Source organism: Rhipicephalus microplus, chromosome 5, assembly GCF_043290135.1.
Source record: "Rhipicephalus microplus isolate Deutch F79 chromosome 5, USDA_Rmic, whole genome shotgun sequence".
Taxonomy (NCBI): Eukaryota; Metazoa; Arthropoda; class Arachnida; order Ixodida; family Ixodidae; genus Rhipicephalus; species Rhipicephalus microplus.
The window spans coordinates 14079079-14105092 of record NC_134704.1 but is presented as its reverse complement, the minus strand read 5'-3'; the positions used below and the strand labels follow the sequence as shown (position 1 = coordinate 14105092).

Below are 26014 nucleotides of genomic sequence, written 5' to 3'. Positions count from 1 at the left end.
GTAATCCCCCTTGAGATTAAACTTGCAAGTTTTTTCGGCCTAGCATGCAAATAAGTTTTTCTAAAGAGAAAAAATATGCAAGCCTGTGTGTATGTCTGAATTGATTTTCATTGTTTTTCTAATGAGTGTCGTGTACAGTAAGCTAGTTGCAACCTAATAAGTTTGAATGTGTGCAAAAGAAAATGTACACGTGTATTCCCTGTATTTATATAATCGTTTCTGTTTCCCCCTTTAAAGCCGACCAGCACATCCTCTAGACACAATGTATTGGACCAGCCACTAGTCACCTAAGGCTATCAATCCAACAACTCTTTGTATTTTTATTTTTTTCATATAGTTCCCTTGATTGATTGAACACCGATTTCCCTTAAAGACACTGTTATGAAACGCTACAAACATTAACATGAGGAAAGATGCAGCGAGCAGCAGATTAGTGCTCTAAAATACTCCTGTTACTTGATATTTGTGTAGTTTTTTTCAAAACTTTTGTTAAAACATGCATACACTGGTTCATGTGAAGTGACTAACCATTCCAGTTTGTGCAGACAGCACCACCACAGGTATGTGTTTCATCATTTATTTCAGACTAAACCAAACTTCGCTTTGGCCAAAAAAAAAATGAGAATGCTTGCCACCCAGTGATCAACAAAAGAAAAATGAAAAAGTGCTTGCAGGAACAGAAATGTTCTCAAATCAAGTGACACGCATTTGATGATCAGAAACGAGAGCCTAGCAGAGGAGGTTTGCCAAGAAGTCCTCCGGAAGATGAACGATCACTCCGACGATAATCGGCAGGCTTTCTAGGAGGCAGATCACGGGCATAGGCTTTCCCATAGTCATCAGAGTAGTCATGGCTTCTTCTTTCGCCATAACTATCAAGTCCAGGTCTTCTCTCATCCCTTCTGTCAAAGTGGTAAGCCTGCTCCCGGTCGTCAAAGCCTGGTCTTGAATCTCCAAGAAGAGGTGGCCGTCTTGGTGCGTGGTCTTCGTAAGAATCGCGCAGAAGCGGGCCTTTATCGGGCAGCAGAGGAGGCTGGTCATGAAGCAGTGGGCGCTTTTCGAGCAGCGGCAGCACGTCACCAAGCAGTGGCATTCTTTCACTACGTGGCAGCGGAAATTCGTCTCGCATGAAGTCTTCTCGACCTCGACGATCAGAGGCCATCTGTCGCTGGCGGCTCAGTTCCTGGCTTATGTGATGGCTCAGCTGCTGACTGAGCTCCTTACTGAACTCTGGTCTAGACAAATGCTGAGAAAGTTTGCTGATCTCCAACGCCAGGTCTAGTTGAGCCTTTGAAATTTTTTGTGGTGAAGACAAGCCATACGGCCTTGGCTCCCTCGGTTCTGGGGAAGGAGGGTCCAAGAGACCAAAGCCGGCACTTGGTGCTGGCTCTGGTAATACGGGGCTCTTCCAGTGAGGTTGGGCAGAAGGATCTTGCCATCTGCTCTCAGGATGTGGCTCATCGTGGTAGCGCCTGCCACTTGGTGCAAATTCATGTTCAATAAAGGCCTGATGACGTGAACCTCCAAAGCCACCACTGCCAGGCCCTCCTGGAAGAAGTGGGCGTCCTCTTCCAGCCTGAAGTAAACCACAAGCGGGACTCACACTTATGCAACAACTTTACTCATTATCTTCATCACCCCTATTGGCAAAGGTCTTGAGGGCAATTCAATATTGCCGTCTATTAAAAGCTGTGCACAACCTACCCATGATGACATTTCTGTCGTTATGAAGAGCTCAATTTTCAACCACTCCAAATTCTAATTACCAGGGTTTTACGTTTCAAAACAATAATGAAAGTTATGAAAAAGTGCCCCACTGATATAAACAACATAGATACAAATTAAAGTTCTTTGGCAGAAATTTATTGTCCATGGACAGCAAAAAAGCATGGCTTTGCAAATGTTTAACATATGGGAAAACATACTTTGCTACCACCTTGTCATGCAAAATCAGAGAGGTCATTACTGCACTCTAGTACCGACATTCAAAAAGGAAAAGGAAATGAGAAGTGAACATGGCACCACTAAATCTTTGGATTTCCTTAGACAAGTTACAGTGGACTCCCATTAAGGGGGGAGGTGGCATTGAAAAAAAAACTTTTATTTGTTGACCTACAGCAATGAAATTTGGCATGCATACTCGTAAGTGTCTAGAATAGGGAAATATGCAGTTTCATCATGATAGCTTCAGTAGTTCTCAAGTTACATAATGCTACACGATCCAATTACATGGTCTGCTCGTGGAAAGCCTAGCGCTGCAACAAAACATGCCAGGAAGCTGCGAATGGTGTTGATCTTTACTCAAAAGAAAGCTACAGGGTATGACACTCTCGGAATTTTTTAATAAGTTCTCTATTTTTTTTTTAGAGATCATCATGGCTGCCGACACACATTGCCAGAAACAATGGCACGGACAAATCATCGTCTAGAAAAATAACAGGGCCACAAAACAGAAATTGAAGATTGCTGTACCCACAAGCAGTGTTCAGAGGCTCAGGAAAAAAAAAAGAGAATCAAAATCGATCCAGTCATTCTTGTGCTACTCTTTCCACGAGCAATGCACAATGTCCAAAACACACTTGTGAGAAAAAGCTTGTCGAAGTTTTCGACAGGCTTTTTTCAATGAACTTTTTGTTTCTCGTTGGATATTGATGAAAATTGGCACAGACACTAAGAATAACCTCACAGTGCTTCCATAAAAATTTTGAAGCAATACCACGAATACTTTACGAGAAACAAATTATTTCTTCATTGAACCATGTGGAGGGGCTGAGCATAATGTCAAAAAAAAAAAAAAGTATTGAGAAAGCTGCGTTTAAAGTTTCAACTTTTCTTTACGTCTCTAAGACACCTAAAAATTGTGATCTCAGGTTTGTCTTGTGATATTTGACTTCTTTTCATGATTTACTCCTTTTCATGAGTTACAAAGAACAAGTATGGATTTCAAACCAAGTTCTTTGTATGAAGGAGTGGTGTGATAGGTATGACAGAAAAGATTGTAATGGAATAAAACCATATACTGAAATTATTACACATATTTTTTTTGTGCTGAAGTTGTAATTAGCGTAATTAAGTACTTGATTACAAATATTCACTGAACTTTTTTTTATTTGAAGAAAAGTTTATTGCATCAGAAAAATGGATCACACCATGACGGCCTATGCCTTCTTTCTAAATAACAAAGTTATGGGCAGAAGACTGGTGGCACGGGAATTTCTAGCAGTATAATTAATGACAAGAAACGGGCATATAAAAATTCGTGCCCCTGATTCACACATGCTCTTTCGCCGCTCTAGCCGTGAAACGCATCATCATACAGCCGGTCGCGGAAACTAATCTACAGCAATCGTTAACCTCGGAACATTCATAGACGTTCGTGGCGATATCAAGCACGGCTCCAAGCACGTCTGAATCGCATCACAAAAGCTTACTGACAACACTCCATATGACCGTGGGGTGCGCGGCCGCGTGGACAGTGCAGCCGGCGCGTAATGCACTTGCCGGCGGCGTTCGATGACGATGCGCGAAATGTGTAACTACGAAGACAAAAAATCGGCACGCACTGCACTTGGCATCGCTTTTCGAATGACGACGCGCGAAACTGCTAGCCGCTGTTCCGAGCGATCCTTGGCAGTGAAGGGGGGGGGGGGGGGGTGACGAGCTTGACTGTTGTACGCTGCCGATGCGTAAAATGCCCGTACAATATTCAGAGGAGCTAGCGAGTAATGTGGTACATTCCTTGCGAAGAAGCACGTCAGCAAGAGTGCGCTTGCGCGTCGTTCCTGCCCGCAGTCTCGCTGTCAGCGGAGTTAGGCCTAAAGCCGACTCCGATGACGCGCCGCAGTCGTAGACCGCCGCGCGCCCGCTCGTAGTAATCTGATCGTGCATCCGGTGCGGCCACTCGTAGTAATCAGATAGTGCCGCCGCTTACAGCTTCGTTGCTTGCGAAGAAGCACGTCGCCACGAATGCACTAGCGCGCCGTTCCTGCCTGCAGTCGGCGGAGTTAGGGCTAAAGACGACTCCAATGACGCGCGGCGCTCGTAGACCGCGCTGACGCTCGTAGTAACCTGATCGCGCATCCGCTTACTGCTCGTAACTAAAGCGTAGTTATATCTTAAGTGATTATCAAGCCGTGAACACGTCACGAAGTGGCGATTTTCGAGAGCCATGCCCTCGCGACGCACAAGCAGCAGACGACGATCTCCCGGAGCGAGCATCGGGCCAATGGCGAGGCGAGCTGAGGCAACATGGCGGCCACGGCCAATCAAGGGCCTCAAAACGACCTTCAAACATTTGCTTTTTCCTCGCTTGTTGTTAAAGGGAGGAGCCAGCTGAGGCGGGAAACACGGAGAAATGCTTTTTCCGATGAGCCCAAGAAGCCGGCTCCCGGCCCAAGCATCGCGAAGCTATAATTTTTTGAAAATCACCGTTTTCTCGCCATTTCCAGAAAAATTTTTGCTACCTAGGTGGGTGAAACGAATTTTCCGAAGCACTTCTGCGCGGTTTTCAGTGTAGATATTTTGGAACCAGATAGAAAAAGGGTTCCAGAAACTGAAAACTTGAGTTTCAAAAAATCGATTTTTTTGCCATTTTTCGCGATCCCAAAGCCGCGTCCCCCCTTAAACAAAACTCGGTTAAACAAAAGAGCCGCATAAACGAAACTATGTAGGCATATTTGGTTGGTCTCCTATATATTTAACAATAAAAAGTTTCGGGTAATGGGAACATTTTTCTTAGCCTACATCAGTTAAATAAAACCAAAACGAGCAAAATCCATGAACGGCAAAAGTGGCCATGGCAGCCTAGCAACCATGAAACAATAGCCAAAGCTAGTTTGGACAAGCCAATCCAGAGATTGCACAATTCCGCGCACGCGAAGAAGCAATCGACATCTCGTCATGAACTTCAGGAGTTGGCCTTGACGAACCTATAGCTGAAACTCAAAATGAGGACCTGTGCTCAAGTGGTAATGAGATGGTGTGTGATCCCGAGCCTATTGCAGTGGCTGACAGTGCAGCAAGAGATGCTGTCATCCTGTTGCAGCGCTACTTAGAACACGATGGTGGCACAGAGTTCCTGCCCAGCCTTTCAGCAATGCACTCCTACCATGTGAGAAAGTGCTTGAACAAGGCCAAGCAAAATGTTATCACCTCCTTCTTCCAAGTCAGCAATATTAGAAACATTTTTCAACTATAGTAGTATTGCGTACTTCAAAATGTTTCTGTTCAGTCAGCCACAGTTGGTGTTTTTTAAATAAAGCCATATTTCATTCATTTTGTGGGCTTTGCTTAAATGAAACTTCTTATAAATAGAACAAATTTTCTTGCCCTTTTGAGTCTCGGTTAAGGGGAGTCCACTGTATATACAGCTGTGTATGGCGCCACACCGTTAATAATACCAAGCTTGAAGACACTGCAGTCAGATTTCTTGAACCTATCACACAAGTTTTTTTGCCTAAACCATGCTAATTAATACACAGGTGGTGGAAATAAGTTCTAAGCACTGCACTTTAGAAACGGGAAGGCTCGTCTTGAAGCTACAGGAGTTGCATCTGTAAAACAAAGCCAACAGGCCTTTGGAGTATTGATACTCAGCTGTGAAATAAGAACTGCCCAGTAGAACAAACCCACGATACAAGGAACCAAAGAAGTCCAAAAATATTCAAAATGAAAAACACTCATCAAAGTATGCCAATTTCTCTAACAGGCGCTTTAGTAATTGCCAATGAGTAAGCGCTATGGGACGACATCAACGCGCTGCCATCCCAAGATGAAAATTCCGACAGTTCTACTGTTCGACCTTTAATAGTCTCTTATTAACTAGCAACCCCATAGTTTCCTTTATACAAGTGTTTTTTTTTTTTTTTCTCTTTGGGCAGTAAAAGCTTGTTAATTCGACACCCAATTATTTGAAAAATCTGAAATTTTGGACGTGTTTACAGGTCTTGAATAGCATATGCACTGTTTTATGCCATCAAAATCTCATTAATTCAGTTATATTTGGCTGCAACCAGGTTAATTCAGAAGAGTCTCTGAGCGCACTACGTGTGAGATACCAGAAATGTGCGAGGCAAAGGAGCTAAGGTGGCATTCACGGTTAAATTTAACGACGCGGCACAGTCTGCACCGCCATTGCCATCATAGCAAATAGTACAGTAATATTGTTTCTGGTATATTTCGAATTGGCACATCTCACTCAAAGTCTTGAGCTGCGGTCACATAGTGAACAGTCACAAGTGTCGGAAACTGCAGCTTTTAAAATGCCTATATATTTAGTAAGCACAAGATTTACATACTTACCAAGACAATGAAATTGCATTGACATAAGAGGCATTTGTTTATAATTTTCTTGATACTTTTGATTATTTGGAATTTGGTTAATTCAGACATTTTTTAGGGTCCCATGAAATAAACCTTTTACTGTGTATTCATTGAACAATGACTCTGCGCAAAACAAGTCATCTGTTCACCTTAACATATCTAGCTCAGGTTTCCTATTTTTTCACTTTCAGGCACACGCCCATGATAAGCACAAACAAGTGGGAAAGCTGGATGCTCTACATTTTTTAGTATTAATGTGAAAAAGCACTTACGTAAGGTACACTCTCACGAGGACCGCCCACACGCTAAAAATAGTGAGAGAGAGAGAGAGAGAACAGAATCAGTTACAACATTTAAGGCACACTGTATCACCAGTTCAATAAAAGAAGGTCGTACATGATCACTTATTGAAAATTACTGCCAATCAGAGATGATTACAACATGGGCCCATATTCCAATTGGAACAATGCAACCCCAAAATAGTTTAGCAACAGCAAATACATCTGAAGCAAGTACATCCGAAAGAACATCACTGAAATCAGCAAAAAAAAAGAATTATAAATAGTATGCAACAATGACATAGGCTACACACACGGCAAGTTTAATGGTTCTACAACAACATGGGGGCTGTTTACACTAGTGGTTCGTACCTGAGCATACTGCAGTTCAGAGCGTTGGCCAACATTAGACCAGAATACTGGTTTTGGTTGCTGCTGACCCTTTTGCACTGCGTAAAGAAAACAAAGCGAGGCCACAAAGCAGTTTTCCTAGTGTAGCTTGTAGAATAGCAGTAGATCACATAAGTCAAATGAAATTTGTGTAACTGTATGTCAGTTTTGAAGATGGAACGCTATGCGCTTACTGGATAGATAAGGTTATTCTTGCATGCATTACCAAGCTGAAGAAAAGACGCATAAGGTAACAATAACTAGCCTTCAAAGATAAGTTCATTCATTTGTGTAGCATCACATGTCAATCGCCGAGACAACACTGTTTTGCAATGTTTAACTTTACTTCACTTCAAGTTTTTTTTTCTTTCACCTACTTCATTCCTTTTGAATTCACACAAAAACCACAGTCAACTATTTTTATGAACCATTGCTTTCAGAATAAATCAGCTGCGAATCTGTGTTGTGTGTTGCCTACTTAAGACACTATTATCAGGTTATCTGCATCTTACCTTGTTTTCCAAGGATAGATCTGTTGCCTAGTAACGGAGCCTAAAACATAAAACAAAATAGTGTAAATGGGTGGAGGGCAATTTTAAGGGGGGCACTGCTCTTGAAAAATGGTTTAATTCTCAATTTATTTCTTCAAAACTTGGTATGTTAATGTATATTTGTATGCTGATTACAAATACATATACAATTATTTTTCAGAATAATGAATAGTTTTTAAAATGCAGAATATTTATTGTGCCTTTGAAAAGTAAGATTTTTTAATTGAGAGAGCTACAGACAAATTGAGATTTCACTCCCAAATGTTCAACATAACCTTTCTTTTGAATGGGTTTAGAACATCCATTCTTGTTGCACTGCACACAGTTTGGGTTCCAGATTATTGTGGTATACTTATTTACTTTGCAACTCTCTCAGTTTAGAAAAAAAAACTTCGCTCCATGAAAGCCATAAAATATTTTGTACTTTACAGAATAAATAATTGTATATATAATAGCGCACAAACAAGTCAGCACCAAGTTTTGTCAAAATCAATAAAGACATGATATTTTAAGTGCCATGTTTCAAATATATTTTTTAACAATTGAAAATGTGTGACAGGGTACATTATTAGAGAAAAGAGGCATAGTATGTGGAGGTGCTGATACCCCATATTAAGTCCATTGCACCTCATGGTGCACACGTGTTTTGCGCATAGGCTGCATTTAGGGTTTACAACCATCAAGCGGTTGGTGTCGTTGTGCTCACATCTTCATCATCATTATGGTCATTGCGGTAGCGCAAAGCAATGATGCCTGGCGGCGAGGCGAGGTGGCCTGAGAGAGAAGACTGGAGAGCCTCATTGGCGTGCGGCAGTTGGCGCAGATGATTGTCTCCTCATGGGGCCCCACGGGGTGAGGCAACTACAGGTCGTACCACGTGGGTCCCTAGCAGAGAGTCGAACATTGGCGACGCCACCTCAACGCAACCTGGTGTTGCTATGTTTGAGTGTATCGCAATATTGTGTAAGGTTGTGTTTAGAGTGTTGATCACAAGTAATGTATTCATTCGGCTGGTGATGTCCTTGTAAAAGCAGTTAAATAAATGTGTAGTTTGTTTTGGGTCAAACCGTGTCAACTGAGTGTGTGTTCCGAGAGGGGTGGCTTTCATTACGAGACGACATAACAGACAAGAATTGCGTCTCGGTGCATGTCTCCTATAAGGGGGTTCAGCAGTATGAACTAGCCTAAGCACAATTTTCCAACTACTGCTGCAAGGTGCTACCTTCTGTGTTCCAGGCTTCTGCTGTGGGCCTCCAGGTTTGTTGGCGCCAGCTTTGGTTCCGCCCTTCAGCTCGGAACCTTCCGATGGCTTTTGAGCTGGTCCTTGCTTTTGCTTCTTGACAAGTCCAGTAGCGTGTCCATCAGCTGGAGGGGCTGGCCTTTTCACTCCTTTCGCAGCAGGCCCCTAATGCATATACTTCTTGTAAGAAACTCGAACAGAAAATAGGAAGGGTGAAAGCGGTATGGTATACCATCCCCTTTGTCTAAAAGGCAAAAGTACTACTACTTGTGTTATGAACTGTATCTGCAGAGCGAGTTGATATTGCAATAGCCAAAGAAAGGAGCTTGCAAAAAGGGGAGAAAGTTTAAAAATTGCTGATGCGACTGCACAATGAAATTAAGCTCATGTCACCCCAGTGAAGGCCGAACTAGGCGATTGCTAGTGCAGAGTTTGGACTGGCCATCAGATAAATAGTGTCAGTGGTGATGTTGGTAGTGGCAGGGTTCTTTAGTCACACCAATAGCCATATTCAAACTCGGATGTGCCAATGAAAAAAACTGTGGCGGAAGAACAAACTGACAAGCCACCTGCAGAAGTTGCTGCCGCAAAGATAGGAGTAATTTTAAGGAAAGTAAAATAGTTCTACGTCTGCAGCATCACCTGCAAAGTGTAAGCTGCAAATGCAAACGCACTGTTTGCTTCATTGCGGCACCGCTTGCACCCTTGTGCAACGCAACCCACAAAATGCTATTAGCTTGTTTTCCAGTGTACAGGAGGCACTACAATCAGCAGTCATCTTCAATTAAGACCAACGGCATGTCCAGACTTGCATATATACTGCCTGAGGGGAATTTCACAATTTGTATGAGTCAAGAACTCCAAGATGTAAGTGAATGTGCCCTCAAAGCTTCTGCTGGCAAACGCTTCATCCTGGCACTGAGTTGCCAAAAATGGCTGCCCATCATAAGGGGGTCAAGCAAACACAAGGAACAAGTTGGCCGAGACGGAACACGAACTAGCGGCAGCTATAGTCCGTCTTCCATCCTCCTGCTGCACCTCTGAGCCACATTGCAGTCAACCAGAAAAATAATGATCCTGCTCAAGTTCAGCATCAAAATACGCACTTCAGTTTCTCAATGCAGAAGAAAAATGATATGTTCTGGACTTAGAATAAAAGTGAAATGTTTTGGACCCTGAAATGAAAGCAAGCACTAAAGTTGCCTGACATCTTATTTTTCTCCACTAAATTATCCATAGACCCTATAACCTCTGCATAAACATAATCATGTCGGATTGGAACATACCCCTTTGGGTACCACACGATTAGTATAGAGTATTGCAGGATATGGAGCATGAGGCTCAATCGTATTAGGCACATTTAGCTGACCATATTTTGCCTCTCGCTCCCCTCAGCCAGTCAGTGGTTGCACCACTGCACATGCGCTAGATGATCCGGCGCTGAGCGTGTGAGCAGACTGTCATAGTCAGCTAAGGATCACATGACTCGAGGAGAATCGACCAAAATGGCAGCCTCTTGTGCCAAGAGTTGGCGCTGCTCGAGAAACTCAGTGGTTGTTTAGCAAACATGCAAGCACTGATGGCACTTTGGGACACACAAAGATCTGTGCCTCCTCCGAAAAGTTGTCGCAGCCAATCCCTTCGAGAATCCGCGCATGTGGGGTGAAGTTCCACGAAACGATCTAGAGCAGACATATTGAACTATAAAAGAGCATCTCGAGATGCTTCTTTGGTACTTCTGTCAAAGAGACTTCACAAATCTTTGATTGTGAGCAATTTGATGTAACAATAGTAACAATTTAGTTTTTAACAGCAGCCACCCTTCCCCCTATTCAGAAAAGCTCTTTAGTTTGATTTGCCACAAGGCGTGAACGCGCTGCCTCAGGGCGGGGCGTTCGAAATGCGTTTAGGCTGCCTTGAGGGCTTCTATTGTAGTCCAGCTCCAAGTGAAGGTGACAAAAAAAAAATTATAAATGCTCATGCGTCAAACAGTAAATTAATTCACACACCTTTAAAACAAAATTTTCTGTCTTGCTGCAAGATAAGAACAATTTTTATTTTCCTTTACAACAACTTTCATGCACCGGTGGCATCACGTTTGCGTTGACCGAGCAACGCTTGGCTAAATGGCTAAAACCAAAAACACACGTTGCGCTCCGGTAACTGAGCGTTTGAGCAGAACGGAGAACGGAGCACAAAATCAGTCAGCTAAATGTGCCTATAATCAAGTCGGTTTGGAACATGCCCCTTTCGGCACCACACAATTAGTATTGCAGGATATGGGGCATGAGGGTCAGTTGTAAGGATGGCTGTAGAACGTTCAGATCGGCAGAGCAGCTCTGCACAAGCCCACAAGCTGAACCAGGGCCAGGACGAACCTTTCACCAAAAAAGTTTTTCTTCTGAAAATCCCATGTCTTTCCCCTATAGCTCAGTGCTGTGAAGTGTCATGACAATTTTTTACTTCAACTTGAACCTGTGAAACAAGTTAACGATGCTTCACTAGAACAACTTTTGGCCTCTTCCACAGTCTTCTTTTAAAGTGTCGTGGCACTCTGAAGTCTCTTAAGGATGCAGCCAAGCATGCTAAATTATGTTATTTCTCACATTTTCTGGGATTCACAGTGCATCATTTGTGTTGCTTTCTTAAAGGAAACCTTTTTGTGCATAAAACGATTCAGAAAAAAATTATATAGAACAGAGTGCACTGAAACGTTTAGAACAAAACAGGTTTTCCCATAAGATTGCAATACCAACCAGCCCAAGTTGTTGTGTTGCTTTGTCCAGCCGCCATTGCACGACAATGCAGATGTGCTGCGAGCGGCAAGTTAATGAATATGTATTCATCTTCCCAGCAGATGCAGGATTCCTTGCTGCTAACCATCTATATGGTTAACAATTGGTGCAATGACACTCGGCATCTACACACATCTACAGCTGTTATGCTACTCAGACTATTGCCTTAACAGCATCAATGCTGCGCTGATCACAATGCGTGGAGTGAAATACTTCAAGCCTCCACAATAAGGAATAGACAAGCGATAAAGGCTTGGCTCGATAACTCTTGAATCTTGCTGGCATACATATGGCTATCTTACATTTTTCTATGCTATTAACAATAAGAGCACTTTTTAACTAGTACATAGAACTTATAAATACAGGGAAATCGTGCATTTCAAGCCCACAACTGCGCAGATGCAGTGCCATAAATAGAATAGTTCTGTAGTTGCTTAAAACTAATGCATGTCTCTTTCCACCATTAACATTACTACCTACAGTTATTCTTGACCTTACTGGGCCTTTGCAGAATGTGCATAACTATATAATTTATGTATAGCAACATTTATCTGCTTATCTGAATGCGAAACTGTTTAAGCTACCGCTCACTTGTAGAATTCATTGATGTCAATTAAAAAAGCAGGCCCCTGCGCAAGAGTTGAAGATGGACTGCACATATATACTGTATATACTCACATAATTTGCACCACTGTATAATTTGCACACCCCTAATATTTTGTCAGATTTACGAAAAAAAAAATTTTCTCGCATAATTAGAGCTCTCCGACCCAGCCGAGCCAGCTCACCAGCGCACGCATAAAAAGACTGTTGAACTTTGGATTTTTTGGACGGGCGCGCTGGGTGCACACTCCTTCAAACAAGCAAGCAAGCGCAGTCAAACGGACTGCGAGTACGAAGTCACTTCTTTCGAAGACTTCCCCCGAACTAGGACCGGTAGAATACCGTGCAGGAACACTCAAACCTGTTGACGGGTTGCCGGAACTGCTAGAGCGTTTGTCCCCCTGTATCTCTCCATCTCCCGTCACAGAACAGACAACTTTCAATGCAAGCTCCCGTCACAGAACAGACAACTTTCGGCACCAGAGGTGTGCGAGGGCCTGCTGTTGGCCTGTCGCACCAAACTGTTCCCCTTGTTCTCTGTGTCTGCGCTGCAACGCATGCTTGGTAGATTTCGGAAGTTAAGATTTCGCCATCCGTCCTACACGTTTACTGTTCTCTTGCGATGGGCTACAGTGATTACATATAGGGCAAAATTCAAGCTCACTGTTGTGAATTTTGCAGAAGAAAATAGGGAATCGTGCCACCGCCAGTCTCTTCTGCGTGAAGTTCTCAAATGTGTGACTATCGACGCGATCAGTACGGAAGAAAGAAAGTGCGAACTTTCTGGTACAATGCCACTGAAGAAGGACTTTTTAATTATGTGCAAACCCTTAGGTCCTACAGCATCGCTGTGTCGTGGGAAGTAGTTTCTCCCAGCATTGTTGAGAAGAGTTTCAAGAAGATGGAACATTCGAACGAACTGGACAGAACCGAAGGCGATGCGCTGTGGGATGGTGGTGGCAGCGGCCGCGATGATTCTCAATTCGCCCATAGATCAGCGATTCAGACTAAATGGAGTGTGACCGGATCTCACTGGTTAAAGTACATGATAATTTTGTTAAATAAACAAGTACTTCGTTCGTGCCAATTCGTTTTATTTTGTTTAATGCATATACTTCACGCATTAGGACCTATTGCACATTACTTCGCATGCGTTCATGAAATCCTTGTGCAATTAGCGCACTGCACCCCCTCCTTATAGCCCCAGAATCACGAAAGAAAGCGCACAAACTATGCGAGCAAATACGGTACTTAAACAGAACATTTAGATTTACAAAGCGAGTGAACTTGATTTGAAGTGTAATTCGATGTAGCAGCTGTATGGCCACTCATGGTACATTTGACTTACCACCCTCCAACTTAACTTTAAGTGATGCCGGGCCCTTGTAAAATGGGAGCCAGAGAAGCTCGCTCGAAACAAACGCTACAAACACACTGCTGCTCACAGAGTCATCAGGGGGTCTAAACGACCAAGATTCGATTGGATCTTGGTCACACTCCAGATCAATGGCGAGAAAACCTTCAAATGCAAAGAACCAGGCCAGTGGGCTTCAAATACCCAGCTTGGACCAGCTCAATGCGAAGCGCACCCCCAGAGCACTTGAAAGTAACCAGTCAAATGTACCATGAGCAAGCCATGTAGGCATTACACCACAGTGTCTGTGCCGCACAACAGAAATAGGTGGTGAGTTTAAGCAGCTAGTTGCAGACAGGAGCTTGCAACAAGCTTATCCTATTTGCGTAAACGAGAGAACTTTCTACACACCACTGGCTCTGTGGAAGCGATAACTCCCTCAGAGGTGGATGCCTGAAGCTGTTCTATATATCAGTATCACCATTTATTTACCTGGACAGCAATGCCAGGCTTTGGAGCTGGAGCTGCTGGTTTCACGGCAGGGCCGGTTGGTGGCTTGCCATCTGTGAGCCAGATGGCACGTGTGCTTACTCTCCCAGTCAATGGGATGTGGGTCACAACGTACGAGCAACAGGAGTTGGCACGTGAAAACTTCATTTCAGCTTGTGCACTCACTGTACTCCGTACATGTGACCCACACGCATTCTTGCAAAAGTGCAGAAGCAGCAGCAGCCGTCTCAAAGAGACAGCCACATTGACTGCAGGCGTTGAAGAAGCAAGTACTGTCTTCTGCAGGAAGCTGGGTAAAATTTCTCATTTATGCATGGTTTAGTAATGAGTTGCAGAAATGGTAATTCATTCAGAAGTGCTACCGATAAAGCCACTGGATGTGGCCGCAAAAGCGTCATGGTCACGTCACATCCAGGTTTTGAATTCCAAATTGTTCTTGTGTTAACTGGGGCAGTTTGCAAGCTGCAGCTATTTGTTGTATGCAGCAAAGAAGGCAAACTCACAGTCACAATTACTTAGTGGCAGTTTGATATAACCTCCAGGACAGGTAGACGATGCAGGACATGTTGTCCAGATTTTCTAGCGTAATTGCAGACATACTGCAAGCTTGTTTCGCTCAGTACCTGACAAAGCATTAGCTACAACAGTACTGAGCGAGCTGAGGGGTTATTTTATACTGGAGATTCCAGAGTGTATTTACCCCATCGGGCAGCAACAGACTGCCGCTTGTAATGCTGTGCCTAACTGTATAGACAGTGCAAAAACTTTTACTGTGACCATCGCTACACAAGAACATGGAGTTTAGGTGCTTCTTAACTTGTGGAAACACACAGTGAAGTGCACTTCTGTTTCCACTGGCATGAGCAAAGCGAATGGGGTAACCTCAGCAAGCAAGTGAAAACAACTTGCTAAGCAGCTGTTTCAGCTGTGCAGGGGCAACCAAGTTTATATGCTTGGCTGCGCACCGAAATCCCCACATGTGGGATCAGATTTTTCTTACGCTATACAAAAGGGACAATTTCACAATCACTGCTCAGCAACTTGGCATAATAACAGCCAAGGGCTTGTTGTGTATTGTCAATGGCTTTGCCTACACTGATGTCGTAGTTCCGCCAAGCATCTACAAAAAATTGGAATGTAGTCTGCTGTGAGGCGAGTGAGCAGCTCGAGAGATCAATACTCGTGCCATTTGTGTCGCCTCACTAGGTCAGCACACCACTTCTCGCATTTAGGCCAGTTTTCTGATGCTAGCAAACAGTTGAACATTCTGTCCCCATCCCAGTAAAACACCGCAAGTGGAAAAAAGCTGAAATGCAGCAGGCCTTTGATATTTGAAGCTCCAGTGTGACCTGAAAGAGCTTAAAAACATTGAAAATGAATGCTTTTCTAGCATAAAATCGAAAATAAGCCCCCCCCCCACCCCCAAAAAAACTTATCTCCACTCATTGTTACCCACTTGCTCATTGTTACCTACTTGCTATGCGGTACAAAAATGTTACTTCTAAAATGGGTTTCATTGCCCTCAGTAAACTTTTTGTAATAAATGCCAGAATGCAGGATCACTCAGCTTGCTGAATCTAAATATGACCTGAAACACTGGAAAGTGCAGACATGCACTAATATATATGCCCTGACGTAGGCCTGTCCCCGGCCGTAATGTTGGCAATAAAGCATCGTTTTTCGTTTGCTCATTCGCTTCTTCTGGTGACTTACAACTCGACTCGAATCCAGGAAGAATTTCAAGAAATATGTATGTATGTATGTATGTATGTATATATATATATATATATATATACTACAGTAGATTTTAAGTAAATGGAAACTGTTAAATAGAACTACTGCCGAAACGGAACTACTGCCTCTGGATCGCTTGGTTTCGGGCTTCTGCACCCATGATCGCCTCTGAGTAAATGGAACTTCTGTTAAATGAAACATATTTTACCGATCCCTTCAGGTTCCGTTTAATGAGAATCTACTATAGATGCATATACATTTACAATAAGTAGATGCTGCTCTCGTATAGCTAACATAAGCAAAGACGCCCGAATAAACATTACTGCGTACAGTGGAATCTCATTGGCACGACTTTCACATGAGCTGATAAATAAAATGCATCACCGTTATTACTCATAGTGGACACCTGTTGATCAATTCTTAAAGCACTGCGAGCTTAACTGCAGCAGCATCACTTGATGCCACACAAACAAAAGCCATTCCACTTATATTCAGCAATAGACCAGTAGTGATTACTCCACACTGATACTGTGCAATCTTTGCAGCTTGAAACGTGTAACATGTTGATTGTGTGTCATTGGAATGTAATTTAGAATAGAAATTGAAATATCAAGCTACTAGCTTTAGAAATGTACCAGCAAAAGTCCCTTCTGCTGTCATACTACTTAAATTTAGGTAAAAATGAGACTGCGCTTACATGAACATACACTGCTGCTTTGAGGCGCTGGCCACGAAAAGGAAGAAAAAAAATTATTCTAAAAGATGTATTACACATAATTGCGTCGATGAGATTCCATTTTACATTGAACTTTCTTGAACTTGCAACAGCATAAGACTCCATAAGCAATAAAAAAGTACAATTAAAAGTACAATTAAAAGAAGCAACTATCAGAACAACTATCAGAACAGAAAACAATACCATTTTTTCGAAACAACGCCCTCAACTGGGGAGGTCGCACCTCTGGTGGAATCCACTGCAAAAGAGTTGAGAATTCAGAAACTTCAATGGTACGTAGCCAAGATAAATTAACACACATCAATGCTCTTCAACTGAATTTCAGAAGCAATGCCCAGCAGTTTCTTTACATTACGGCAGCTGGTGATATAGCGATGAGTAATTCTGTAGTGGCAAAAAAAAATTCAAGGGGAAGCACATAACCTGGGCACTCCCTAAATCTATCACCAAGTATTTGTGTGAAAATGGGGCACAGTATTTCTCCAGAGTGCTAAGATCTGCAAATGATGAAGTGATAGCACCGAATATCTATCGCATGTGCAGTTGCTATCGCTATGAACGTAGGTCACCAGCAACTCCGGCGTTTACAGCACATAGAGTTTGTTCGCACGCAGTAACAGCAACATACGCTTCCAGCTTTACTTCCACACATGCCACAGGCGCATTTCCAGACTAGAAACTTCACATTTCTCATCAAGTGTTGCTGGCTACGGCAACACATTTTTGTCTTAAAGTTGCGTTGTTAAAGACTGATGGGCGCGCAGCGTAGTTACATTATCTGGTCGATCGCATTTCGCGAGTATGGTTTGCGCGCCCGGATCCCTACATTGATTGACGACGCCAACTACAGGTGGCCAACGGGGACTGCATTTCTTGCTAAAATTATTGCAACCAAGAAAATTTTGAGGCTGGTCAAGCATTTTGGTGCAGCGTGGCACAACTTCAGCGAATTTCATGGTTTTGGCGACGCTCGGCGCACAAATAAGAAATTGTATCAAATTGGCACCATTGACGCAGCTGTCGCACCCCTGAGTGGTTGCAGTATTGGAAAGCTTGCTGCTATTTGCTATTGAAGGCTATTGCCAGTATTTGTTGACATACTGAATTCACAGAAAGCACAACTACTTTAAAAACCGGAATATAGGTCAGACCAGAATATAGGTTGACCCTTCAAACCATTAATCTCCAAAAAAAAAATTTTTTTTAAATTGCGAAGTATGGCAGCACACCTTTACCTTGGTACAAAATATCCGACGCAACCAGCTGCACTGTGGTGACATTTCTTCTCATCTGGACACTAATCTCATGCAGTTAAGGGAGCAGACTGGTCTTTGGGACCAAAAAGTGACAAAAAAATCATTTCTTAAAACTAACATATTGGTTTCTGCAAGTATTTTGCCATCTCTGCAGATTTTCACACACCAGGAAGTGGTAATTTTTTTGTAATCTCATTCTAACTGTTCAGATTCTTGGTGCTGTTAACATGCAGAAACTGCAAAAAAATGGGGAACCAACTTCGAGACCTCTTTATATGCCGGCACCTCTGCTACTAATTTATCAGCACCTTTATGAGGATTTCAAAACATGCGCACCATAATTGTTGCTTTTTGAAGAATGTGTGTTTTAAGCTTTTTCCATTTTTTTTTTAGAAAAGTAAATTTACGACTGCTTAATTTTGAAGCCCAAATATCTCTGCAGCTAGGCCCGGTACAACAATAATTCTTTTTGCAACGGAAATGTGTATGTGTGTAGAGTGCAAGTATGTTAGCAGAATTTAGAAAACAAGCCTTTTTAATTAATTGCTCATCAAAATTGTAACACAATTCCAACTTCTCTTGAATATAGATAGTTCATTTTGCTGTAAAATAACCAAGGAAGGCCTGAAAACAAAAAACTCTTGCATTATTTCAATCTATAGCCATTAGTCTATGTTGGGATATCTTACATATCACATTTAATTAAGCACTTTTTTTTCTATGGTGGCCTTAAACAATAGGGGGTGAACTTAAGTTATTTCAGAAACAAGAAGAGGTACAGGAAAACTAAATATTTGAAATCGGCAAAAAATCAAGATCACTGAAAAAATAAACAAAAAATATCTAAGACCAGTCTACCCCCTTAAACGCCAGAAGGCCACAAAGTACTGTCACTCAGACTCATCCGAACTTGAGTCCGAAGACATCCGTTTTTCACTAGTAACGTTCCATAGTGCATCGTCCTCCGTTCTATCCAATGCATTACTGATGCAGCATTTGGGAAAAGACGAAAGTACGCCGCCTTAGAGCAAAGCCTTTTCGCTATATGAATCGCTACACCCACGATAGCAATCTCTTGAACTGCACCCTTAAACTCAGAGTCGTGCGCTGTCTTCAGAGCTTTCACGCGGATACACTCAGCTGGTATGGGTGGCGACATTGCAAGCAGCTACCAGACGAATTCAGCAAGTAGGGGTTTTCAGTTCAGGGTGCACTGCAGTCCGTCTACGAAACTGTTTATGTTTTGTTTTGGTTTCTGCAGCATGTGATGCGCTGCTTTTGGCTCCTCCAGTACCCGACGCTTTTCCCCGAAGCACGAATTCCCGTTGTGCCGCCAGATTGCCATGCGCTTCGGCATATTTGATAACTTTTACTTTAAAGCCGCTCAAACTGCCGTCAACTACCACTCCAGTCTGAAGGAAATAGCAGAAAGAAAACAGCAGACTGACAGGAGATAATCGAGGCAAAATGGCGTTGCTACATCACTGTAGGCCTTGCTATGGTGGCTAATAAAGTCTTGCCTCGCCTTGCCCAGTGGCGCCACTTCTGATGCTGACAAGGGCAATGGAGGCTTTCCACTTCAATTGTTCCGAGGCTTCCACATTTATTTCTGCCAATGACGGATATACCGTAATTACTCGAATCTAACGCGCACCTTTTTTTCGGTTAAGCGAGTTCATAAATCGCATGCGCGTTAAAATCGAGTGCGAAAAAAAAAAAATGAATACGGTCGTTCTATTGCCATCGGCATTTCCAAAATGGCCGCCCCCTACGTGCTTCGGCACAGCCATTTCTGCCTACGCGTTTCCCATGTGCGGCACTTCGTACGTGTGCTGAGGAGTTCGTCATCTTGTAGTTCATTAGCATCGACGGCATGGAAGGGCAGACTCCAAAAACTCGACGAGTGCACCACGATGCCGCTTTTAAAAGAAAAGTCATTGCGTGTGCCGAAACAGACGGAAATCTGGCCGCATCGCGGTCGTTCGGAGTTCCCGAAACGTGCATGCGGGACTGGAGGAAACAAAAGCAGAAGATTGTCGACAGCAAAGATTCACGCATATGCTTCAGTGGACCACAGCAGGGTCTGTTTACGCAAATTGAAGAGCTGCTCGGCAAGTATGTGCTTGAGCAGCGAGCGGCACAGCGGCCCGTGACGACAGAACTGCTCTAAGTGCGGGTTGTGCAATTAGCCTTAAAAAAAGGTCTAATTCGGAGTTAGTTTAAACCGAGCAGGTGCTGGCTAACTAACTTTATGAAGAGGAAAGGCTTTCCCTCTGAAGGTGAACGGGCATATGCGAAAAGTTTTGCGGAGGAGCACGATGAAAAGCTTCACAGTTTTCAGAGGTTCATCCTAAACTTGCGGCACAACAACGGCTACCTGCTTGGGCAAATCGGGAATGCCGATCAGACGCTTCTTTACATCGACATGCCTGGCACCACAACCGTCGAAAAGAAGGGGGCAAAGCAAGTTTGCCTGCTGAAATCAGGCCACAGTAAAACAAGAGTGACGGCAATGCTCCATTGCACATCAGATAGGCACAAGCATCCCCCGTACCTCATATTTAAACGGAAGACGCTCCCAAAAGAAGTCGTTTTCCCGAGTAGTGTGATCGTGCGGGCCAACGAGAAAAATGAGTGCGCGTTGCAATCGATGTCTTACTTTTTTTTTTTTTTTTTCGTTGTGAAAACAGAGTGCACGTTACAATTGAGGGCGCGGTAGAATCTAGTAGATACGGTATAGGACGAGAGTTGACTTTTCATTGCGTCTTTTTTTTTTTTTTTTTCATTTCGAGCTATATTTCAGTTGTTACGTTACTACATTGAAGAACGTAACACTTGCACCTAAAACTCTTGTAGCAATCTGTTCATAATGATCCACGGCCAGAAGAACACAATTGATTTGATTGACTGATTTATATCAATCATTCACCGGGATTAGATACCGTGAGATCTGCAGGTCAGCACCTTACCCACTAAACCACCGTGGCGGGGCTGCCAGAAGAACACATATATAGGCTGCTGATGAAAGTGGTATTCATGAACATTTGCTAGATCACAGCATGTGTTCCCCACCTCTAGCAAACCAAATGTAACTAATTAAAGATAAACTAATAAAGTAAGGGTCATACCAACACTGCCTGCTTCAAGACACTGACAACCTCCTTGTGTCGCTTTCCACTGAGGTGCTGTGAAACAAAGCAAAAAAAAAATAATAAATGCTGTGAAGATTAGGATAAAATACAAGAAACATTAATTGAAAACCTACTATAGTTGTGCGATTTTAAGTCACCATGATTGACCCCTTCATTAGTATACCATATTTACATGACTGCAAGTTGACTTGAATGTAGGGGGCAAGCCCCTAAAATTGCACATTTAAAACTGCATAAAAGACTCGCAAGTACATTTCAAAATAGAAAATAGTTAAGGCACTTGACTGACTACACAATGCTGACGACAAAGCACTGCTGGCCTTAAGGCCAGCAGTGCTTTTTCTAAGAGGTGAGATGAGAATTTTTAACGTTTATGGACGTGCAATATCACTTGTCAATAATGTTGCCAACAAAATTACTTGGTTATATTCACTTGTGTTTAAATACATATCACAAGAAATGAAGGAGAAAAAAAAAACCACCAGCAAGTCTGATCAGTAGAAGATTGCTTGAAATAAGCACAGAGAAGAAAGGACACAAATAGGCTTGTCCCAATATTCTAATTTGTTTGGAATCAAATTTAAATCATTGATAATATCAAATTATTCAAAATAAAAAATAGATGCCCGTAGAAACCTGTAAAAGTGGTTTCACTGCAGTGGGTGAGTGCAAAGCCGTGAAAACACCCAGGAGAAAAATCCGCACTGTCATGAAGTTACAGTTCAAGGTTAAATGAAAGTATTATACTCACATTGATTCATTTCTTAAGTTTAAAATCTTGTTATACCTACTTATATACACTAACTATAGTAAATTTTATTACGTAACTTATTTTACTGGCAGTCACTTGCATTCTACCGAAAGTCAAATCCTGCTACAATTCAAGGATGTTTCCATTTCCTTTGATTAAAAAAAAATTGGCATTTGCACAGGTCTTGTTTCAATTTTTAAAAATATTGTGCTGGTTAGTTAGATCATGATAAATATACTCATTTTTCTTTATGATATGCAATATTATTCAAATTCAAATTTGAAACTATTTTAAATTTGAAATATATATACCGTATTTACTCGCATAATCGGCGCACTCGCATAATAGGCGCACCCCTAGTTTGGTCGCGGAAAATTCTATTTTTTTTTTAATTCCGCGCATAATAGGCGCACCCTGAACTTGGCCGTGATCAGAAACGATTCTACCCCCCAGCAGTACAGTTGGAACGCGGTCTCCGTACCCTGAAGAAAAAAAGAAGGCAAATCGACGAGCAAATAAAAAAAATTCGAAGTGCAACGACCTAACCAACGTGTTTGTCGAAATAAAACTTGAAAAAAAAAAAAAAAGCGTCCATGAGCGAAAAAAAAAAAAACGGCTGTTCAATCAATTACTGATACCCCCCAAATCGCCGTGCTTTTTGGAGGTCACGTGTACAATGCCGGGGGCTCGATCGCCATCACCACCATCAGAGAAAAAGAAAGAAACGCCATTTTGCAAGCGGTGTGCGTATGTTGTGGTCGTGTATTGAACTTTGGTTCTACCATGGGGAAGTACGCGAGCTACATGGCTGGGTTTAAACTGAAGGCAGTGCAGTACGCGCTGGAGCACGGCAACCGGGCTCTCCGACTCGGACTCCGAATAGGGAAAAGGAGGAACAGCTACGACTTTTGTGTAAATAAACTTTACGTGTGTGTGTGCAGTTGACGGCTTTCGCTTGTTCATTAAAAGGTACGTAGGTATGTTTGTTTTATGCTGAATTAATTGGTAAACGATAAAGTCGCCTTTTACTTGACAAGTGTGCAGATTTAAAGTGCGAGAACCGAGCTGAAAAAATTTTCGAAAATTTTACCACGCGTAATTGGCGCACCCCTAACTTCGAGCCGGATTTTCTGAAAAAAAAGTGCGCCCATTATGCGAGTAAATACGGTATATACTACTCAAATTCGATACAGAATTATTCAACCAAAATCCCTATTCACTTCTAATTTGCTTCGAACCTGAAATTCACTATTCGCAAAAGCCTAGACACAAGACTCACTACACAAATGAATTTTTACCAACTAGCTCCTATTTAGACCTTACTTTAATATACTAAATCAATAGCGCGACTACCATCTAAGCCAAGAAAACAGTAGCACCACCTACTCACCTGCACTAACTGGTGTACAGAGCTTAATGTTATACAACAGACATCACACGCAGGCCTCTCTGGCATTACAGCATCTGCAACAAAATAGAAAAGAATAAAACTTTAGCATCCCCATAGTGTAAACGTAATATGAAGGCCTCCAACAAGTAACACTGATGCCAATAATTCAAGTTTGTGATTATTGAGAAAGCTTCATGGCATTGCCACTTACCCAGCAGACAATGTGCAACATGGGAGGTGCACACGCACCCTGTAAAGTCCCTTTTTCCCCATTGTGCCCACACGTCTTAACTTATCGCTGTGAGCCAGAGATGGCACACTGCCCCCAAAGGGGCACCAGTAGAGCTGCCAGACCGGAGTCAGGTTGCGCGGGGTGATGAGGAGGGGAACTCTTTTTTTTTGGCGGGTGTAGTGCAGTCAGCGACAAACGTCTCTTAGTGAAGGTTCATGCGGGTACTTCTGCAGCTTCTCAAGGACTCCTGGGTGGAGTTGAACGTTGGCGGCGCTGAATTCGCACTACATGACGTGTGTCTGCGAGTTATATTGACTCTCTATGGTGTTACTTGGCATAACTGCAGTTACTTGTAAGATTGAGCGGGCATGTTTGCCGTATGTAAAGGCTACTAATTAATGTCTGCATTCCTTTGCTCAACAGCATGAACTGTGTCCCTGCATTCCACGAGGACGGTTCTCAGTGAGACTCCACAATAAGGCTGACGAACATATGCAACAAAATATGTTGCCCCAAGTGATAACTTAAACTCCAGCTCCACAGCTACATGCTACTGTGGCCATATTGTGAGCAGAAACAGCACTTTTTTAGTTTTGATATGCCATATGCACTTCCTCAAAACTGAAACTACACATCTTACCCAGTAACCATCAATATACCTAGGAGTCTGAACAAGTAACAAGTGGAACAAAGCTCAGCCACAAGGTCATAATAGCAGTACTATTTCACATCACTTCATCATGCAAGCTACAGTCTGCGTAGAATAGTTAATCTACATGTTCTGCATAGAACACATTTTCAAGACTTCAAACAGCTTAGCGGTGCATCAAATGTACACTGAATGTGCATATTTGATAGAACAGCAAGTGAAATGATGGTGAACTGTTGAGAAGTACATGATCATGTAGCCATCCCAGTGCAATAGACACATATTCCCAGAAATGAAGTTACGGATAATGTATTCAGGGATGCCACAGCCAAAATAGAATTTGGAGCAGTTTTCGGAGCAGCAAAGTGTTACTTTGGGAGCAGTAAAATCCAAATTAGAACAGATTATAAAAAAAAATCCATTTTTTATGATGAACGATCATGTTTGGACCAGAATAAAAAAGGCTTACATGAAAAAATTGCATATATGTAGAAACCATTCAACGTAACATAAATGGTTCAGAGTGAACATGAGCAATGCTTTTTCAATAAAAGTAGTATTTTGAACCACCCACCGAGCAAACAATGATAAAGACCACATTAGCATTTACCGTGCCTGTAAAATGCTTTGACAGACTCTGCGAACTCATATGTCAATCTGCCAAGATGGTGACCTTAAATTTCGGGTGATCCATAAAACTGAAAAAAAACAAAAGCGGAAAAAAAAAACTGGTGCACATTTTTTTTAGGGTGGCAAAAATGTCATACACTGTTCCAAATTATTGCCAGTAGCTTTTTTTGACATCAGCAATCACACTAGTACTCACATTTATGCATCGTATACATGCCTTAGTAATTAAACAAAATGTGCTGCGTCCTGTGACTAGTAATGCTAACCCCTTCCAAATCACAATGCCTTTTTCCACAGGGCACCGGTGTACTGCGGCGAAAGTGGCTTAAGCAGCATTTTGCACAGGTTGGAACACAGCCTAGAAATTTTCCAACACTACTACACCATTTGCCCCCCCCCCCCCTTTTCTCCCCTCCCCAATGTAGTTAGGTTTAGGACATAACTACCTGCTAGGCGCATGCGACCAGGTAAAGTAAAACCGCATGCCCTTTGATCGGGTGACAGCACAGGATATTTATCACCGTGACCAGCGTGGTCAACGCTTGCATTCGTAGCAGGTTGAGTCCGTACATGCGCGAAAAACGCAGCATACACTTTCTGCTTTAGTTGCTAACATGTCATAACCGCGTTTGCTTACTAGAAAATTCACGTTTCCCACGAAGCATTCGTGGCTACGGCAACACATTTTAGTCTGGCTGTTGCGTCCTACTAACAGCAGGCATCGGCTGCGGTCAGCAGACCAATGGGTGCGAGGCGTTGTTACTTTATCTAGTCGATCGCGTCTCGTGAGTGCCCCTACCCCTTCACAATATATCTTACACCGTGGTTTCGGTATGGCCACCATAGTTTCTGGTTAGGGCCTCAGTGTGTTATTGATTGACGACGCAAGCTGCAGGTGGCCAACATGGCCTCCATTTCTCGCTGAAATCAGCGCAACTGAGAAAAATTTGAGGCTGTTCGAACATTTTGGTGCAATGTGGCACAATTTGAGCAAATTTCACGGTTTTGGCACACCTGGGTTAAAACTGTGGAATCATATCAAATCGGCTCAGCTGCTGCACTCTTGTGTATTTATTTGTAGTGACTGCATAACAATGGCCAAGACATGGGCAGCAATTTCGCAATGATGCTGTTCAATTCAGTGCCACTCAGCTTCACCATTCATAGGCAAATTATTCAGTTAACTCACACAGAGCATCACTCTGACCCCAGACAAAGCACAAACAGTGAAAACTGCATTGGTATAATATTGCTACTGTGGACGGCTAAGGTCATACGGAAGTGCATGTGTGCTCTCAGTCCTGGTTAACATCCCTGCCTTTCTTTCATGCTTATTCTGCTCATCTCATTAGCAATGCATTGAAAAACTTTGGTCATATTTTTGGATGATCACTTTCAAAGACGCTGTTGTTTTGTGGAGTGTCATGTGACTAAACAGTATG

General features: G+C 42.7%; 1 protein-coding gene across 1 annotated transcript in view; it reads right to left on the bottom strand.

Annotated features, from left to right (window-relative positions):
• Positions 1 to 561: 561 nt before the first annotated feature.
• The window catches only part of LOC119174974 (uncharacterized), a 43863-nt gene continuing 18410 nt past the window's right edge, over positions 562 to 26014 (bottom strand). The window contains exons 6-14 of the mRNA XM_037426126.2: positions 23062 to 23135; positions 20897 to 20953; positions 16696 to 16750; positions 14025 to 14095; positions 8763 to 8945; positions 7502 to 7541; positions 6972 to 7048; positions 6594 to 6626; positions 562 to 1576 (exon numbers count right to left, since the gene is read on the bottom strand). Coding sequence (XP_037282023.2) covers positions 716 to 1576; positions 6594 to 6626; positions 6972 to 7048; positions 7502 to 7541; positions 8763 to 8945; positions 14025 to 14095; positions 16696 to 16750; positions 20897 to 20953; positions 23062 to 23135 — 1451 coding nt within the window. The 3' untranslated portion in view covers positions 562 to 715. The remainder of the gene's footprint in view (positions 1577 to 6593; positions 6627 to 6971; positions 7049 to 7501; positions 7542 to 8762; positions 8946 to 14024; positions 14096 to 16695; positions 16751 to 20896; positions 20954 to 23061; positions 23136 to 26014) is intronic.